This window comes from Macaca thibetana, chromosome X (assembly GCF_024542745.1).
Source record: "Macaca thibetana thibetana isolate TM-01 chromosome X, ASM2454274v1, whole genome shotgun sequence".
In the NCBI taxonomy this organism is placed as follows: Eukaryota; Metazoa; Chordata; class Mammalia; order Primates; family Cercopithecidae; genus Macaca; species Macaca thibetana.
In genome coordinates, this window is record NC_065598.1 from 126,115,884 (window position 1) to 126,134,913 (window position 19,030).

General features: G+C 44.8%; 1 protein-coding gene across 3 annotated transcripts; it reads left to right on the forward strand.

The window, feature by feature from the left end:
• The first annotated feature begins 6,254 nt into the window (after positions 1–6,254).
• Positions 6,255–17,441, forward strand: ARHGAP36 (Rho GTPase activating protein 36). Of its 3 annotated transcripts, none has more exons than XM_050775837.1 (12): positions 6,255–6,329; positions 9,301–9,459; positions 10,700–10,765; positions 11,272–11,507; positions 11,753–11,945; positions 12,167–12,222; positions 12,456–12,606; positions 13,144–13,292; positions 13,469–13,645; positions 13,885–13,982; positions 14,115–14,221; positions 16,184–17,441. In XM_050775837.1, coding segments are annotated over exons 1-12 (1,551 nt in total). In that variant the 5' UTR covers positions 6,255–6,328; the 3' UTR covers positions 16,342–17,441. The 3 variants fall into 3 exon arrangements, with proteins under 3 accessions (XP_050631794.1, XP_050631795.1, XP_050631793.1); XM_050775838.1 differs by lacking the exon at positions 6,255–6,329 and adding an exon at positions 6,948–7,098; XM_050775836.1 differs by lacking the exon at positions 6,255–6,329 and having other exon boundaries at positions 9,065–9,459.
• Positions 17,442–19,030: the final 1,589 nt, after the last annotated feature.

Below are 19,030 nucleotides of genomic sequence, written 5' to 3' on the forward strand. Positions count from 1 at the left end.
ACCAGTCAAGGCAGAAGGGAAGCAAAGTGCTGTGGCAAATTGTGTGCTGAGCTGGGATCCAGGAGTACAGGACCTTCATCTTGGCTCTGCCACTAATTAGCCGTGTCCTTGGGTAAGTTTCTTAACCATCTGAACCTCCATTTCTGCTCTTCCTTCACTTGTACCGTGAGGTTGTGTGGTATGGCCAGGGGAGGGGAGATTCAGAGCACTCAGAAGGAAGGGACCCTTTAGCTGAATCTTGAAGGAAAGCTCTGCTTTGAATAGGGGAGAGAAGATTGTGGGGTACATTGAGAACCAGTGGGAGTGGCCCAGGGAATTCAGCAAACAGGTATGCGTAAGGCACTGAGCTGGCTGCTGGGTAGAAAATTGCTATGAATCAGCCCCCTCCCCACCGCGGCAGGCTTTCCAGAGAGTGGGGGAATCTGAGCGGCAGAGCCAAGCGCTGGCAGTGCCTGCAGCTCCTCTCAGCACTAGCCGCGGTCGCCCGCCGGACTGTCGAGCAGGTCACGCAGCCTTTCCCTGGCCGGACCAAGAGGCTCGCCAAGAGGTAGTGCAGGGGTAGGGCACCAGTGGCCTGAGCGCAGCCCACTGCGGGGTGAGAGAGGGAGGTGAGGGCACTTCCACGTGGAAGGCCCGACGTGAGGGAGGGAGAGGAGACCTGAGAGTGTGGAACAAGTTGCCCAGGCTTTTGCGTTCAATGTCTTAAACGTAAGAGCGCGCAAGAAAAGATTTAATTTTTCTAATTCTCAGCGGGGCAGGCAGCAGAGAGTGGTTTCCGCGCGCCGCGGGGCTTTGTTTAACTTTACAGGTTCTGCGCTGCCTGGAGCTACCCAGGGGCAGCACCCACGCAGCGCACCCCAACCTAGCCTAAAGGCCATACTCTGCAGCGCAGTGGCAGCCAGAGACCCTGGGCAACCCCGAGAGGCAGAGGGCGCACAGTCGGCACGGAGTGTGCACAGTCTTCTGTCCCTAGCTCAGAGCCGAGGGCACGCAGCGGGACGGGTGCTCGGGCGGAGGGTCGGGGGTGGAGATAGGCTCAGTCCCCTGCACTCTGGTGCCCCAAGGCCCTTGGGAGGGCTTGCGGTGGGGGGGGCTCTCTCTTCAACTGCGAATAGCAGCCGTGTGGCCCTGTGTCCCGGAGTTAGCTAAGTCCAATGGAAGAATCAAGGACTTTGCAGACGTGAGAGTTGTGTCTCTACAGTGCCCTTAGATAAACAGAATGATAATAAATTATACCAGTTATGTTTCGGGTTTGGAGACGCTCTCTGACTTGCCCAAGGCCACTCAGCTGCTTAGTAACTGAGGAGGCCTCCTGACTCCTGGTCTAGGGATTTTTCTGATTGCGTCATAGCCATGAGAGTGGTCCAGTTTTGAATGGGGATGGATAGATGGATGGATGGATGGATAGATAGACAGATAGATATTGATATTTTTAAAAATATGCTTATTTGAATGTAGTTTTAAAATACCATTCCTGCCATGAAAAACAGGGAAAAACATCTCCCACAGCCTCAGTTCCCTATGACAGCCACTCAGACAGGATTTTGAAAAGAAAACTGACAGAAAATTGGATGCTCGTTGGGGAAGATACAATCAAAGGAGAATAGAGGGGGTGGGAGTAGGGGAACAAAGATGGAGGAGAAGAAGCTCTCAGCACGGATTCTGAGAACTTCCTTATTCTGAAGGTTTCTTTGACATGGTCTCTGTTCAGATGGTTTCCGGGAGTGTCCCCATCAGTCCTTTATTTCTTATGCCCACTCTGTAGAAGCCACAGATGTGGTCTGGAGAGGCAAATATTGATGACCCTCCTTTTAATTAAGTCTCATTTCCCTTTTTCCCTCTCTTGTAGTGAGTACATTGGAGAAGGGAATTCTGTGTGTGTGAGTGTGTGTGTGTGTGTGTGAGAGAGAGAGAGAGAGAGAGGGAAAATGAATATGTAAGAGAGTGTAAGGCTGTATGTTCATGTACATGGATGTCTGTGAGTGGGAGAGTGTGTGTATGTGTGTGTGTGTGTGTGTGTGTGTGTGTGTGTGTGTCTGAAAGGCAGTGGGTCTCAAAGAGGGAAGCTTTGAGAGGCAAGGTAGATGAGAAGAATGAATCAGAATTTACAGAGTGCAAACTAAAAACTTAGAGCTGACTAGGGATCTGTCCAGTGCTGGTGGGCCTGGGGAAATAGTCAATTCTTAATATTCCTTAAAAGAAAAAGGAAAGGAAACATATTTAAATTAGTGCAGAGAAGGATGATTTTAGACCCATGGGCCTTTCCTGATAGTCTTCAGACACTTGACATTTATGTGACCTTTGACTAGGCTGCAAGATCCCAGGGCAGGAATGGGGGCTTTCTACTCCAGATGGCTCTCCCCTTCCCTCCACTATCTCTAGCCTGGGTGGCTTCCATACTGTGCCAAGGAAGCCAAAGTTCAGGACTAAATCCCTTTTGTTGGCCAGTTAGCTTTTATCTACATTGCATAGACTAGACTAATCCCCACATATCACACAGTTAGCTGCTTTGCATCTCTGATCATGAAAGACCCAGTGAAGATACAGTTCATCTTATCCCATCTAGAAGTGTGCTTCCTGCTGACAGTGGGTGAGTACCCATTTTCATCTTCAAAGGGTGATACAGAGGCATTCTTCAGCAGGGGACACTATTTGCCTCATTCCAGATAGTAGCACTTCTGCTAAGTCTTCCCCTCAAGTTTGGCTCTCAGGTATTTTGGAGGGCAATTCCTCACCTTGCTTGCTTGCTTGCTTGGCATAGTAATGTACCCTTTGGAGAACACTTTCATTCTACCCTATCTTTTATTTTATCTTCACAGCCACACTTAAAAGTACCATGATTCTTATTTTGTAAGGTCATGGATTTGAGGCTCAGAAAAGCAAGATAATTTGCTCTCTGTCAAATAGTTAGTGAGTGTGTAAACTTACATGGAGCGAAGCTGGAATTTGAAGCTAAGTTCCAGTTTATATCTCAGGACCTTGCCAGGATACCATGCTGTCAGATTGGGGGTGGGCTGGGGTAAGAAATGTAGTGAGATGAATACACAGGGCTTTTGGTGTCTTTCTCCTCTGTCAACTCCTCTCCTCTACCTTTCATAATAGTCTTTGTTTTTTTTTTTTTTTTAAATACTATTCCTGTAAATATATATACACACACACACACACATACACACACACACACATATAAACACACACACACATACATACATATCCATGTATCTATCTTTCTTTCTATCTTCGTTTCCCAAGGAATGGCACAGAGCAATGTATAAAAATATCTCAAAAATCCAGCCACATCCTTAGGAAAGAAGGTAGTCTTGGTTTAGACTTTCCAAGTTCCAGGCAGCAGATGTTGGTGATGAATACCAAGAACTGCTATGGTTTGGTGGGAAGGGCAAGGCTTGAGCTGGGGATAGGAAGGGACAGCTGGTTCCCAAATCATATTCCTCCATGGCATTTTTGTGCAACTTTAGGTAAGTCACAGCCTCTCCAAAGCCTTAGTTTGTTGCTTTTGTAAAATGGGGAGGAAATATCCAACCTACCTCTTTCCCAGGGGTTGTTGTAAGAATAAAGTGGCATGATTCATTTATTCATGAATCACAAATAGCTGTTTTAATTACAAGACTCTCAAGAGCTTATAATCCTATGATTCACCTGACAAACACTTACTGAACACCTATTGTGTGCTAGGGTCTGAAGATAATGGACATATGGAAAGCTTTTAAGAAAATGAAAAGCAGAAGACAAATTAGACATTAAAAACTTTTACCTCCTATTGATAGAACATTTTATTTTTGACTTCTTCCACCACAATGTAATAGAAGGAGCAACCAAAAGGGGAAAAAATGATATGCATGACACAGCTTATGATGCCAACACTATTATGCACCCTGATACATATTGCAGATAATAGTGAGAATATCTATATCTTGGTGTACTTGATGTCACATTGCCTTGTTTACACTATTCTTTGGGATGTTTATAGCAAAAAAAAAATGTCTTTCACCATCCTGAGCTTCAGTTGTTTCTTTCGTCAATAAAATTTAAAAACAGGGTTCCATGGAATGATGACTGTACTTATTTTACAAAGATGCTGTAATATGTGGTGGCTGCCTGCCGTCAGATATGACCTCCCTTGGCTATGGAATCAGGCTTTGATTATGTGTGTATTGTTTTGATTTCTTTATTTAGCAATGCAGAATCTTGCAGCTAGTAAAAGAAAATATGAGTGCGTCAATGGCAAGAGCCCTGAGACTGAAGAGAACTGGGTTCTTGTCCAAGTTCTGCTGTTAAATTGCTGTCTGGTCTTGGGAAAACCCCTGTCTCTCTGTGAGCCTCAGTTTTCTGACCTGTATAATGGAGGTTTGGGACCAGGTGATGGCTAAGATCCTATTTCTGAAACATTCTAATATTCTAATGTTCCTGAAATTTTCTTATTTTTTTGAAGCCAGGGCTTTTCTCCATATATTTTAACAGTAATACTACCTCTAGTTTATGACCTTCTGCTATAACATGATGGGCTGACTCAATGTATTGATGAACGCTGTCCCCAGATTTAATTATCTTGGAGCATCATCACCACATTTTATAAAATGAGCCATTTTGCTCATTGCATCAGCAGCCTTTGCTGAAATGGAGGTTATGGGATAACAACTTTAAGGCTAACTCATTAACGCTCCGGGATGAATAAGCTAATGTGTCAGCAGACCAAATTGGTGCCCAAATGTTTTCATATAGAGACCCATATCTCTTTCCCATGTTGTGATATATTAATGGGGATATCTTTATCCATTGCCGCTGCCTGGAGTCATTTGAGTAATGTAGATGCAGTACCTTCTGGGCACCCAGCCCCATTCACTATCAATTTCCTAAACTTTGAGGCACTCTCAGAGGCTTGGAACAAAATTCTAGTGATGCCATAAAGTACCTAATTTATAAGGATTTAAACCATGGCATCAGTGCAGTCCCTGCTTTTTTTTTTTTTTTTTCATAGGTGTTTACTAGTAGGCACTGCATCATTCCTAACTATTTGATGGGGGCAATGGAGTAAATTAGTCGTCCAAATTGTGAAGGCTGTAGATTTATGCCTCGTTGAAACCATTTCAGTCCTCACAATGTTGAAGTGGGTAACCTTTCTGACGTTAATTTGTTTCTCCATCTGTGTGCCATGCATTTTGGGAGGATGTGAGAAACAGGCTTGATGCCATTCAAGTGTGTTTCCCCTTTTTGTATTGATGGAAACTTGATTTGTGCCTGTCCGCTCTTTGTTCAAATTCTTTCTCTTGGTATCTGCTAATATTCTTGCCCCTTTACTGATCCAAATCAAATCATGTGTGTGTGTGTGTGTGTGTGTGTGTGTGTGTATGTATTTTGCTAGTGACAATGTAGAATTGGATGGTTTGAAAGAGAAACAAATTTTGAGACATACAGGCATTTTATTAATCTGAATAATAACATTTGAAATATTAACCTATGCAGTTAGTTTTTCTAAATTTTATAAGATGATTTTTTAAATACTTGACTCTGATGAAATTGGAGAATGAAGAAGAAAGAGCTATTCCTCAAAATCTCCTAAGATCTCTTTACATAATTCAAATTTAGTGGAGATTGAACAGAGTAGGTTGTTCAATGGATTGATACAAATTCTAATTTTATGTAATTACTTTTGAAATATGATTTTTTTTGTAAACTCCGGCCTTATGCAAAGAACCTTCAATATTAACGTGTTTATTAAAAACCAATGCTAAATATCACACATAATATTATTAATTCAACTCTCAGACAACCACTGAAATGGATACTGTGTCATTTCACCATTTTATAGAGAAGACCACTGAGACTCAGAGAATTCAACTGACTTTCTTAAGATCACACAGCTAAGAAATCTAGAGCTTGGCTTTGAACTCAGTTCTATTTGGCTCTAACACCAGTACAGGTATTTGTCTAAAGATAGTGTTTCTGCAAATGTTTTGAATTCTAGACTGAAACTGAGCTGGTTTGCTTTCATCTTCCTTTTGAATCTCATGGTCACTTCAGGCTAGTGCCATGGTATACTGAAGAGGTCAGGGGAAAACACTTTGGAGCAAGAGAGGTCTCTTGGCACCTCTTTCCTGTAGGGAGCCTCCTTTTGTGTTCAGCTTGAAATGTCAGGCCTGAGGATGAGTATTCAAACCTCAAGAACCTGTTATGTGCCTCTCTCATAGTGCTAAAGCCTGCCTACTCATTCCCCCTCCCCACTCCACCCATCTGTTTCTTGTCTGGGGACATTGGTCTTCCTAAATCTGCTTCTGTATTGTATGCTACTGGCAACTTGAGAAGGTTGAAAGCAAGTAAGGCTATGCCAATTTTTCTGGTAGAATTGTAGCATATAACTGCTCTTAAGTTTAGCCCTGTGTGCTGGAGCAGGGAGGCAATGACAAACGGTTTATTCTAAGGCCTTTGATTTCCTTCGGAATTGTAAGCATCTAGGCTGACTCATCTCTCAAAGGCTTTTTTTCTCTCTCTCTCCTTTTGGGGCTGTTGTTGATTGGGGATTTTACTGTTTGTTCTTACCTTATATTTGGGGGAGAGAAGGGACTGATTTTCATCTTATTTTTGGGTGAAAGAATCAGCTCTGCTCTTTGGATGATCAGATCTGGTAAGCTTTGATAAGAAGAAATAACTGAACCTCCAAGACAGGTACAAAAGACGTCTGGATTGGGGAAAGGGAAGAGGGGAGTAATGTTAGAAAAATTAAGCCACAGCTAGGCTGTGTGTCTCAGAATGAGACCCTAGATTAATAGGCTCTGGACCTGCTATTTTGAATGGGGGATTGCTAGAGGCTTAGTCTGGAACTGTGGCTAAATGCATGTGCCTTTGGTTAAAATGGTCACTTTGCAAGTTGCAGTTTGGTGGTTGGGGTTAGGTGTTCATTTTGGGTCCAGGGGATGGAGCTTTGCAGTTGAAGCTTTAATAACTATGCTAGGTGTTTTCCTCTTGGCTTAGTTCAAAAGCCATAGGAAAACTCCTCATCTTTTCTCTTACTGCACCTATTTCTGACATCTGTGATCCTGGCTATTAGGGAAAGTGGGCAAAAGAGTTTTGGAGACAAAATTCAAGGTATGGTTTATTTGTTTGTTTGTTTGTTTTTTGGACAGAGGATAGCTCATCTATTTAGATTATTGCATGATAAACCCTTACTTTTCTCTCTCAAAGCTGCATTGCGTGATCTTTGAAATTTAAGCTCCCCACCCCCCAAATCATATATAGAATGTCATTGTAGATTCCATGGGAAATATACATTCAGTAAAGTAGTATGTAACTACTTCCTTTCTTGGCAAAAGGTTTAGTTCCCCATCTCCTGAATTATCTTCTCTATCAGGAACCAGCCATATTTACCCAAACCATAAACTTGGGAGCTATCCTAAATTGTTTTCTTTCCATTGCAATTAAAGATGTTCCCTAAGCCCTGTCAGTTCCATCCATGAGATTCGTCCCCTACTCCAGCCCTAGTGAGACTGACTTGTGTCAATATCCCTTGCCTCTTAGCTCATCTACCTACTTCCAGCTCTCTACCCAAAACAGGCTTTTTCATGGCTTTCTGTGATTTTTCCAAGGTGCAACCCTGACTCTTTCACTCCCTGCCTAAAACCCTATTGCCTTCAGGAAAAAGTCCAACTCTTTAAGCTGGCTTATAGGGCCATCCATGATCTCATCCCTGCCCATCCAGATTTATCTCCTTCCAGTCCCTTTATACAGCTTCAAGAATATGACAATATCTCTCGTATCTCTTTTCCTTTGTACAAGCTGTTCTCTCCGGACGCTCCCCTCCTCTGTCTCCAGGCAAACTTAGATGTTTTCTCCTTTCAGCTCTCACAATACTTTGTTTATATCTTGGAGGTCTAACATCACAAGGTTTTGTAAATTGTTGCTAACCTGTGTATCTCCTTCACTGCACTGTTAAATCTTTAAAAAAGGAAATAGTATCACCTTGTTCATCCTTTGAATCTTTGGTGCCTGGCACAAAGTGGGCAATTAATACAGGTGTTTTTTTTTCTTTAATGAAGGAATGAATGAACAAATGAGTAATAGAGAATGTGCGGGAAAGGATGCTGTGTGAGGTGCAGGGGCATACCCCGTGGGGGATGCTTTGTAGTCTGGAAGTAGTGTAAGATAGTGGGCACCATGGAGAAGGCACATATAAAATAGGTTTTACCATTACGCTAAGACAGACTCCACTTTGATCACCAATTCTGTTTAAGGAGTCTCACTAGAAATGGTCTGGAAATGATGTTTGTTGGTTTTGGTATAAATGATTTTTTTATGAAAAAGTAATATAATCAAGTTGTACAAAGTTTGGTAAATAGAGAAAAGGCAACAGGCAAACAAAATCTCACCAGTTAATGCAAATGCTGTTAGCATTTGGGTGAGTTTCCTTCAGTCTTATTTTTATGCATGCTTTTCTTCACATAGTTGCAATCAAAATTAATACAATTCTGTGTTTTGTATTTGTTGTTTAAAAACTCTGTAAATGTCACTTTAATGATTGCATAATTTTTCCATACTGTGGCCATTACAAAATTTATGTAACTAATATCATTGCTGGGCTAACTTTTTTTTCCCTTTTTTTTTACTATTATGGTTTATGTGGATATGCTTTTCCCTCTCTGTAGGAAGATTTTATTAGGATAGATTCCTAGAAGGGGAGTTACTAGGTCAAAGGGCCTGGGGACGATTTTTGGCTCTAGACCCTCGTGTTCAGTTTGTTTTCTGGAAGACTTGTATGAATTTGCAGCTCTCCTAACCTAGATGAAAGTCCCCTTTTTATCCAACCTGGACAGCATCGAGTACCATCAGGGAAAGAAAAAAAAAAAAAAAACCTCTAAAAACATTCTAATTGATTAATTAATGGAAAATACTTTTTAATTTTTGTTTCAAAGTGCTTTTGTTAAAAAATGTTTTTCTCTTTTATTTTTTCTTCATGTTTTCTCTCTTCGTACTTTTTTTTTTCTAATTAGGTTTTCTTTTTCCTGGACTATCTGTTAAGGGCTGATTTTTTGAAGTTGAATTTTTTTTTCTTTTTTAGCAAAAGCAACCAGAGGCTGCTCTGCTTGAGGGTGAAGCCGCCTCCCAGTTTTCCCTCCCCCTCTACCCCCACCCCCATAGTTCTCTCCACCAGGTCCAGTGACAATTGGATGATGCAGCCTTGATAATCATCCGATTCCAGAATGGGTGGCTGCATTCCTTTTCTGAAGGCAGCAAGGGCACTGTGCCCCAGAATCATGCCCCCTTTGCTGTTGTTGTCCGCCTTCATTTTTTTAGTGAGTGTCTTGGGAGGAGCCCCAGGACACAACCCCGACCGCAGGACGAAGATGGTATCAATACACAGCCTCTCCGAGCTGGAGCGTCTGAAGCTGCAAGAGACTGCTTACCACGAACTCGTGGCCAGACATTTCCTCTCCGAATTCAAACCTAACAGAGGTAAGCTGTACCCCGGAGTGTGGCATCCTCGCCTTCGGGAGAGTGGACCCTCCGGGCAGGACGGGGCGGATTAGGGGTCTAGGAGGGAGGGAGGGGCTCACGCCTGATCTCGGACTTGGTCAGTTCTCCTGGCGTCTGGGGAACTGAAGAAGCCGGAGTTGAAGGCTGTTTGTTGAATTGCGGAAGGGGTAAAAATTAGTTGAGTTTGGTCGAAGGCTGGGGGTTGAGGGGCAGTAAGACAGAAGACAGATATCAGGGACAGACAGGTGGACAGAGGGCCGGTGAAGAGACAGACGCACCAGGTGCGGTGCGAGAATAAGGCAGAGCGAGACGGAAGCGCAGAGGGACACTCTGGAGAGAACTGGGAGAGATAAAGACAGCGCGATCGAGAGACAGAGAGTAGAGGGAGATAGCGAGACAGTGTGTGAGAGAGAGACGCTCCTAGCCGGGCGGTGAGCGGGAGGGCGGTGCGGGCGCGGGGGCGGCGGCAGGAGGTGCGCGGCCAGCGCTGCCCACCTCAGCTGGCTGCCGGGGAGCGAGCAGGACGCGGCGCAGGACGAGGTTCGAGCGCACCAGGGAATCTCAGGGGTACGCGCGCGGATTTGGCAGCGGAGCCCAGGCGGGTAGCGCGGACCCAGGCGCGCCCCAGAGGTATTGGAAAGTGCTGGGGGTGGCAGCTTCGCTAGGCGCACACGGCGAACGCAGCTTGAATTGAGTGAAGCAAAGGGCTAGGAGCCCCCGCTGGCAGTCACTGATGCCAGATTCGGAGTGCGGGGACAGCCAGGTGTCGCCGCTTCTCCTACCGCAGCGCAGGGAGCCGACGGCAACCTGGTGCGAGCGCGCCCGCGGTAACTTGGCGACCCTCACCCGCGGTGGCGCTGCAGGAGAGCCCCTCCCTCCCTTCTCCTGTTGTGTGATCTGGGGGCTTCAGAGCCCCGGAATTTATGTTTTAAGTGTTGTATTGAGGGACTGCGGGTGCGTAGCAAGATGCGCGGTGCGCACGTGGCGCATTAGATTGTCTGGTTTGGTTAAATTCTTGGAGTCTGATACAAGTGAGATAAGCTTGGCCTTGTTAGGTGGGGAAACTGAGGCTCACAGAAAGCTAATTACTTTTCGCCCGCTGGACAGAACTCGCCTCTTTGCCACCCCCTCCCTCTGCTGCAGGTCAGTGCGTTGGGATATTTTAGTCACTTATCAAGTCCTATTTGTAAGTGTATCTTTTCTTTTTCTCTTCCCATAGCTTTGCCTACTGACCGTCCGAACACCTTGGATAAGTGGTTTCTGATTTTGAGAGGACAACAGAGGGGTGAGGGGGCTCTTGTATTTTCTTTAGAAAAGAAATAGAGTGCTAACCTCCTGTGTAGTGTGGCCCTGGCTATTGGAGACTGGGAGGCGTCCACCGTCCCAGGAGACACTCTCTTCAGCTCCCAAACCCCACAGGGGGTGATATCAGGAAATGGCGCAGTAGCTGTAGGTGCTTGGCACGGTCCTCTCAGACCTTTCTGGTGGACTCACCCCACACAGATAAACCCGAAGAAATCGCCCTCTTTGCCTCAAGGTAGTCACCCCCAGGGAAAATTTAAGGCAGGGACCTCGAGCCTCGTCGGGGTGGTTGAGTGGAGCTGAGTCCTTTCGCCAAACCACTGCGGGGTCTTTTTGGCTAGCTCCCCAGGGAGGGGCGCTGCGGGTCTGGAGAGGTGGGGTTGGCTGCGAGTGGTTGCTGGGAGGAGTGCTACAGCCCCTGCAGTTCCTCCGGATTTAAGCGCTGCGAGGCTTTGACGTTTCTCATTCTTTCTCTCCGTGGCTCCTCAGCTGTATCACTCAAGACATTTGGCATTCGCCTGGAAGAGGTCCTGGTGAACGAGTTTACCCGCCGCAAACATCTTGAACTAACAGCCGCGATGCAGGTTGAAGAAGCCACCGGTCAGGCTGCGGGCCGTCGTCGGGGAAACGTGGTGCAAAGGGTGTTTGGCCGCATCCGGCGCTTTTTCAGTCGCAGGCGGAATGAGCCCACCTTGCCCCGGGAGTTCACTCGCCGTGGGCGTCGAGTGAGTTAAACCCTCCAGGTTTCAGGCAGGGGCCTCTCCTGAGGTATGCAGGAATGTGAGGCTGGAGGGTCAAGGCCTGTGCCCTCAGAGGCAGGGGGGAGCTGAACACAATATGTTGAAGTGCTGTCCTTGGCTTGCCACAAAGGGAATGTATCTTGTTCTGAATGTCATACATACAGTACTCAGGAAGGTCCTAATTGACTCTCTTTATTGCCCATTTTAAGATAATCTGGATTTCTCCACAGGGTGCGGTGTCTGTGGATAGCCTGGCTGAGCTGGAAGACGGGGCCCTGCTGCTGCAGACCCTGCAGCTTTCAAAAGTTTCCTTTCCAATTGGCCAACGACTTCTGGGATCCAAAAGGAAGATGAGCCTCAATCCGATTGCGAAACAAATCCCCCAGGTTGTTGAGGCTTGCTGCCAATTCATTGAAAAACATGGTAAGGGTGCTGCAAATGGGTAAATCAAGGAAGGAGGCAAAGGGAAAGGAGGGATGTTCTAGAAATGGGGGGAGAAAGGAGGTCGAGGATGAAGGGCTTGGATAACATTCCCCTGACACCCAGTGGAGGTCGGGATGCGGGGGCGGGAGTGGGGGGAAGAAGGGAAATGCCATGGGAAAGGGATTCAGAGATGCTTAGCATCTCCTGGTCTTTTCTTTCAGGCTTAAGCACAGTGGGGATTTTTACCCTTGAATACTCCGTGCAGAGAGTGCGTCAGGTAAATTGGTTATGTTTACATGTTTGTTCCTCCAATAAGAAAGAGCAGGAGGAGGTGGGGTTCCCCCATAGACCTGACTACCTGGTGGGGGGAGGAGCAGGGTCTTCTTTGCAGCCCCCAGGCCCACCATATTGCCAGCTACTTCCACTGAAGCCTGGAACCTGTTGAAGGAATGACCAAGATGGAGCCTCTGGTGGGCCAGGCAGATAGTCCATGTCTTCTCCTTTTCCTAGCTCCGTGAAGAATTTGATCAAGGTCTGGATGTAGTGCTGGATGACAATCAGAATGTGCATGATGTGGCTGCACTCCTCAAGGAGTTTTTCCGTGACATGAAGGACTCTCTGCTGCCAGATGATCTGCACATGTCATTCCTCCTGACAGCAAGTGAGTCTTCTGACCTCCCTACTAGGGCAAGGAAAGGAAATATTATTGGGGTCTAGGGGTTCTAGGGACAGAGCTCAGGCTGGAGGACTTCGAAGAACTAAGGCAGAATGAACATAAGAAGATGAAAAAACCTCTCCAGAATATATACACTTACTATTTGTCAATTAAAAATAAAATGTTAATAAAAAAACTTATTTGGGTTACTTTCTTTGTATTTCAAAATGTTCCATTATAAGTCTGTTGCTTGGATATTTCTCTAGAGCTTCTTGAAGATGTGTGTGCCCTCTCAGGCCAAAAAAAAAAAAAAAAAAAAAAAAAAAAAAAAAACCAGGTTCTGTAGAGGAGATCTGGTTTTTTGGGAGCACTTCTTGCTTTCAGAGTTCCTGAGCTCAAATGCTTTGGAAATGAGCAAAGGCAAGATGCCTGGGTACTTTCTCCATAACTGCCAGCAAGTTTCAAGCAGAATCTCACCTCCCTTGGTATCAGTCTGTGGCCAGGACCATCCCCCTGAGACAGTCCCTGTTTTCCTTCCTCTAGCTTTAAAGCCCCAGGATCAGCTTTCTGCCCTGCAGTTGCTGGTCTACCTGATGCCACCCTGCCACAGTGATACCCTGGAGCGTCTGCTGACGGCCCTGCATAAAATCACGGAGAACTGCGAGGACTCAATTGGCATTGATGGACAGTTGGTAAAAAGATCTGGGAAAGAGTAGTGAAAACTGTAGTATGGGACATATGTGGGAGTATATCAGCAAGAGGGTGGATGGAGAGGAGAGAGAGAAACAAGAATAAAAAGAGACATATTCATTTGTACAATTCCCAGTACTACCTCAGCGTCAATCACTTTCTGCTTTCCTTTACCTAGGTCCCAGGCAACCGTATGACTTCCACCAACTTGGCCTTGGTGTTTGGATCTGCTCTCCTGAAAAAGGGAAAGTTTGGCAAGAGAGAGTCCAGGAAAACAAAGCTGGGGATTGATCACTATGTTGCTTCTGTCAATGTGGTCCGTGCCATGATTGATAACTGGGATGTCCTCTTCCAGGTAGGTGCAAGTTTTGGATGCACTTGTTTTACACATCCCTCTCCTGTTCACAAGGCAAGGCACAGTTGTACCTGCATCTTTAAGGGTAGCCAAAACAGGCAGCCACAAAATCATCCAGTCTAGAAATTCCTCCCACATTAGCTGGCCTTGGTACCTTTAGTACTGGGTACCTGAAAGAGATGAGTATAAATGAAAAGGTGCTGTGTAATGATGGCTAATGTTGCTAATTCTACCCTCAGGTGCCTCCCCATATTCAGAGGCAGGTTGCTAAGCGTGTGTGGAAGTCCAGCCCGGAAGCGCTTGATTTTATCAGACGCAGGAACTTGAGGAAGATCCAGTGAGTGTTTTTTGGGTTTGTTTATGCTTAGCCTGAAGCACCTTCTACTATGGGGTTTTCCAACTCCCGACCATCCTTATATTAAGTAATGCAAGTACACAAATTGACTTTTTCAAAATCCTTCCCATTCAGGAGTGCACGCATAAAGATGGAAGAGGATGCACTACTTTCTGATCCAGTGGAAACCTCTGCTGAAGCCCGGGCTGCTGTCCTTGCTCAAAGCAAGCCTTTTGATGAAGGTCAGTTCCCTGCTGGAGGTCAGACCCTTGCCAAAGGTCAGTCCCTTGCTGAAGGTCAGGCCCTTTTTGAAGGCTAGGTCGTTGCTGAAGGTGAGCCCCTTGAGGAAGATGAGTCCTCTGAGGAAGATGAAGAGCTAGTATTTGAATATCTTAATCAAGGAGTAGTCTTTGGGGGAAGCTCAAGGTCTAGAAATCCCAAATAACTTTGAGATTCAGGGCCCACATCTTGAAGGAATACCAGAGCTTGGTGAGGAAGATGATGATGATGATAATGATGGCACTTTAAATTTTGATGATCATCCTTCCCTTGGAGATATTCTAGAACCAGATTATGAAATTCCAGAACTCATTGAGATCCCAGACTTTGAAGAAATGCCATATTTTGAGATGGTCCCAGACCTTGAAGGAGCCCCAGGTGTGCAAGAAATCCTGAACCCTGGAGAAAACCCAAAACATAACCTAGAAGAAGGACCAGATTTTGAAGACCACCAAAATCTTAACCTTGCAGAAGTTCCCTATCTTGATGTAATCCCAAACAATGAAATCCCAGACCATGCAGATGCTTCAGATAATGACGAAATCCAAGATTCTGAAGAAGATCCCAGTCTTGAAGAGGTCCCAGCTGTTGATGAAGTTCCAAATGATGAAGCCTCAAATGCTGAAGAAATCCCAGACTATGAAGCCCCAGAGGTAAATGGGATTTCAGACTCTGAAGAAGACCTTGATTCTGAAGAAGTCTCAGCTCTTCATGTGGTCCCAAGCCCTGAAGAAGCCCCTGGTGGACGTGAAATCCCAAATCATGAAGAATCTCCAGAGGTTAATGGACTCACAGACTCTGAAGAAGATCCCAATCTTGGAGAGGTCTCAGGTTTTGATGGAATCCCAAATGATGAGGAAGCCTCAGACACCAAAGAAATTCCAGACAGTGAAGAAGCCCCAGAGACCAATGAAATTGCAGGCCCTGAAGAGGTCCCAGCTCTCCAAGTAGTCACAGGCCCTGAAGATGTCTCTGATTTTGATGAAATGCAAGACCATGAAGAATCCTCAGATGTGAGTGGAGTCCCAAACAACGAAGAAGCCTCAGATATTGAAGAAATTCCGGGATGTGAAGAAGCCTCTGATGTTGGTGGAAACCAAGACTCTGAAGAAAGCCCCAGTCTTGAAGAAGATTCAATTCTCCATGTGGCTCCAAAACCTAAGGATGCCCAAATTTGCAACAAAGTTCAAGATTATCAGAAAGACCAAGTCAATGCATTTGAAGAAGAAGTTACCACTATGGCTCCAGAAACTGAAGATGTCTCCATTTTCAGTACAATTCCAGACCCTCCACAAGACCTGGCTGTCAACCTTGAAGAAGTCATGAATGTGGAAGAAGTCCCAATGCCTAAAGATTTAGACTCTAAAGAGGTTCAGAATCCAAAGGCAATTCAGTTTCATAAAGATGCAGATGTTGCATTCCCTGTAGATACCACTCTCCTTAAAAACAAGTCTCAGCCTAGCCAAGTCATGGACTACAAGTCCTCCCCAGAGCTGTTGAAGAGCAACACCTGCTTTCTCTCTTCCATGCAGTGCTGTAAGCTTTCAGCTCTAGCTTTGTTACTCATTTGCTTGGTAAAATTAGTCAGGTTACTTGCAGGGTGGTGGAGGTTATTAGGAGGTCGCCCTCTTACCCGTCTCCTTGGTAGTATTATACATTCCCTCTGAGCACAGGGTATCTGTCTTACTCTTTCTCTTTCCTAACTCAGCTCTTTTCCCAGTTCCCACAGTGGTCCTAGATTCAGAGATCTGTGTTCTGCTGTCAGGTTGTAGTATTCTTACATGTCAAATGCGGATAATCATTCCTGTCCTACCTTCTTGCCTCATACTGTATTTGAAACTCAAAATTAGGTCTTAGTGCCTTGGGTGATGTGCAAAGTACAAGGTCTAGAAACATAAGGAGTTAACATTGTTACTATTTTCCAGGTTCCTCTGAGGAGGCAGCTGTGCCTCCCGGCACTGCCCGTTCCCATGATGATGAGGAAGGAGCGGGTAACCTCCCCATTCTGGAGCAAGACCGCCCATTGCTCCGTGTGCCCCGGGAGAAGGAGGCCAAAACTGGCGTCAGCTACTTCTTTCCTTAGATGATTTTCCTTCTATAAGGTGCCAGACAGGGGAAAAGAGTGGGGGTAGATCTGGGATGTCACAGGAAACATTAAGGAGAGAGTTGAAGGTAAAGATCTGAAGGTAAGAGGGAGTTCCACCTGATGCTCGGGTCAGGATGAGAATTCCAAACACACTGCCAGACCCTTCACTGGGGATGCTTGGTCTCTTCAGCTGGTAAAAGCAGAGCTGTTTCTGTATCATGCCCAAGCTCCCCGGTACTACCTTGCCTTTCTCTTTTACCCCTGATCTTGGCTTTCTCTCTCTCTCTGCAGACTTCCCTTTAATTGATGTGACATTTGTGGTAAACACCTTTCCCAGGGAACCTCACAAATCTTGAGGTGCTTTCCCTTCCCCAAATGGGATTGCATGATTTCCCTGACTTTCCTACCCTCCTCCCAAGAGCTCAGTTGGAAAGGCCCTCAAGAGGCATGCTAGAACATTAGGTCAGCCTACTGACAACTGACAAAAAATTCATGCGAAATCATGTCACACCAATGCATAGCCGTGTCCCTGCAGCAATTCCACTGCCTTAGGATTTCCCCCTCCAAATTATTCAGACCAATGGCTTGCCAAATGGCCTCTCCCAAAATTCTGTGCAGTTTTGCTCAGGTCACCCCAACAGAGAAACCTGAAGTGTAGATCTAATTAGTGTTTCTGGCATCCAAAGTTAGAGGAAAAATTAGATTTTATTACCTGGATCTGCGTTAAAGACAATTGATGTTCACACCCTGTTGTCAGCAAAATAGCTAGTTAGGTAAGGACACATAGTTCCAAGTAGCTAAAGTCACCTGATTATAAATGTTCTTAACTATCGTCTCTGTAATTCCTTTATACAGGACAATACAAAATTGCGGGACATGCTCTGGTAACACACAGATATGGGTTATGTATGACATCCAAAATTACAGCTGATATTCTGGGTAACAACTGCTAAGGTCCATAGAATGAAGAATGTATTGTATTGAGGGATAGAAATTGATCATATAATGGGTAACAACTGCTGAGCTCAAAGATTTGTGATTGTTAAAACCTCTCTGGCATTTAATCATTAATAAACATCTGTATTGTGACAGCAGCATATTCATGGCTTACTGTGTTTTTTTTTCTTTTAATTTGAGGGGTGAGTTGGGAAGCTCTGAGTAGAGAGCTGAAGGGGTAAAGGAGAGGTGAATAGAAATAAAGAGGAAAGGGTGATGTAGAATAAAGAGAAGAAGATGACATGGGATAAAGGGAAGGGGGTGACATAAATGAGGGGGTGGAGTGATGTGTAAGAAAGAGGAGAGAGTGAAGTGGGAAAAAGGGAATAGGGTGATTTGGGGTAAAGGGGAGGGAATAGAGTAGAATAAGTGAGAGGGGGAGACATGGAATAGAGAGGGAATGACATGGGATAAACGGAAGGGGGTGACATGGAATGAGGGGGTGGAGTGAGGTGGAATAAAGGGGAGAGGATGATATGGAATAAAGGGGAGGGGCTGATGTGGAATAAATGGGGGGTGAGGTGGAATAAGGGGAAGTAAAATAGAATAATGGGGAAGGGCTATAATGGAATAAAGGGAGTGGAAGTATTAATATTAAAGTAGAAAAGGTTAAGGGGAGATGAAGGAGAAGTAGGGGAAGCAAAGGAAGCTTAAGAGGAGAGCCTATAAGGGGGAAGGGAGTGAAATAAATGAGGAGACCACTAGGTATTTTCAACTGAGAAATTCCCCCTGAATCAGTGAAAAATAAAATCCTAGAAACATCGGCAGACATATGACTTCCAAGGATCAGAGGAAGAACACACTGCTGTCTGATTGATAAGACTTTCAACTTTTCTTGAAAACTTATGGCTTCATGACATACTTGGAAATTTTCCATGTTAGATACAGGGCCTTAGAAAGTGGAATGGTTTGTGTTATTTACTTTTACACATTTTGCTTTAGGATATTTCCTTGCATAGAGCTTTACAAACTGAAGACTTGTAGCATTGTCCCCTCCTACACTAATACATTCTGTAAATAATAATAATCATGATAGTTAACACATGTCAAGGTCTTCCAAAGTGTCTGACACTGTTAAAAACTTTACGTTCATCATTTAATATTCATAATAACACTATGAAATATATGCTACTGTCATCTTCAATGTATTCTCGAAGAAAACGAGGTACAGAGAGGTTAAATAACCTGCCCAAATTACACAGTTGGTTAGTGGAAAAACAGCCAGTCTTTAAAGCTGGATTGTTTAAACACTAGATTATACTGGCCCATTCATATTGGGATTTTGCCTCAGACTCAAAGATGCATTGTGATGTCTGCAGCAATTTTTTTATATTGGGGTTTGGACTTTCAACAAGCAAGTTTCAGGTTTCTTCCTTACAGGTCCTTTCTCTCCAGAAAGGACAGGCTATTAGACAATAACTGATATTTCAGGCAGATTCTAGCAGTTATACCTGGGGCTTACAGATATCAGAGGCAGAAGAAAATGTAGGAGCTCACCCATTCCAACCTTCTTGTTATATGAATAGTCACACTAGGGCTCAGACTTGGGAAAGGTCAGAGATCTGGGAGTAAGATTCAGACAGACCTTCTGACTGCATTTCCAGGACTTTACGGGGTCAAAAAAGTAAAATGTGTCCTGTGAAAAGTTTACGTGTGCTTTCATCATTCAGCTTCAAAACAAACCAACCAG

Coding starts and splice junctions, on each gene's coding strand:
- ARHGAP36 (XM_050775836.1), top strand. CDS start 9,207: ATGGGTGGCTGCATTCCTTTTCTGAAGGCAGCAAGGGCACTGTGCCCC. Junction 11,946..12,166: donor CCAATTCATTGAAAAACATG/GTAAGGGTGCTG, acceptor CTTTTCTTTCAG/GCTTAAGCACAGTGGGGATT. Junction 13,646..13,884: donor ACTGGGATGTCCTCTTCCAG/GTAGGTGCAAGT, acceptor TTCTACCCTCAG/GTGCCTCCCCATATTCAGAG.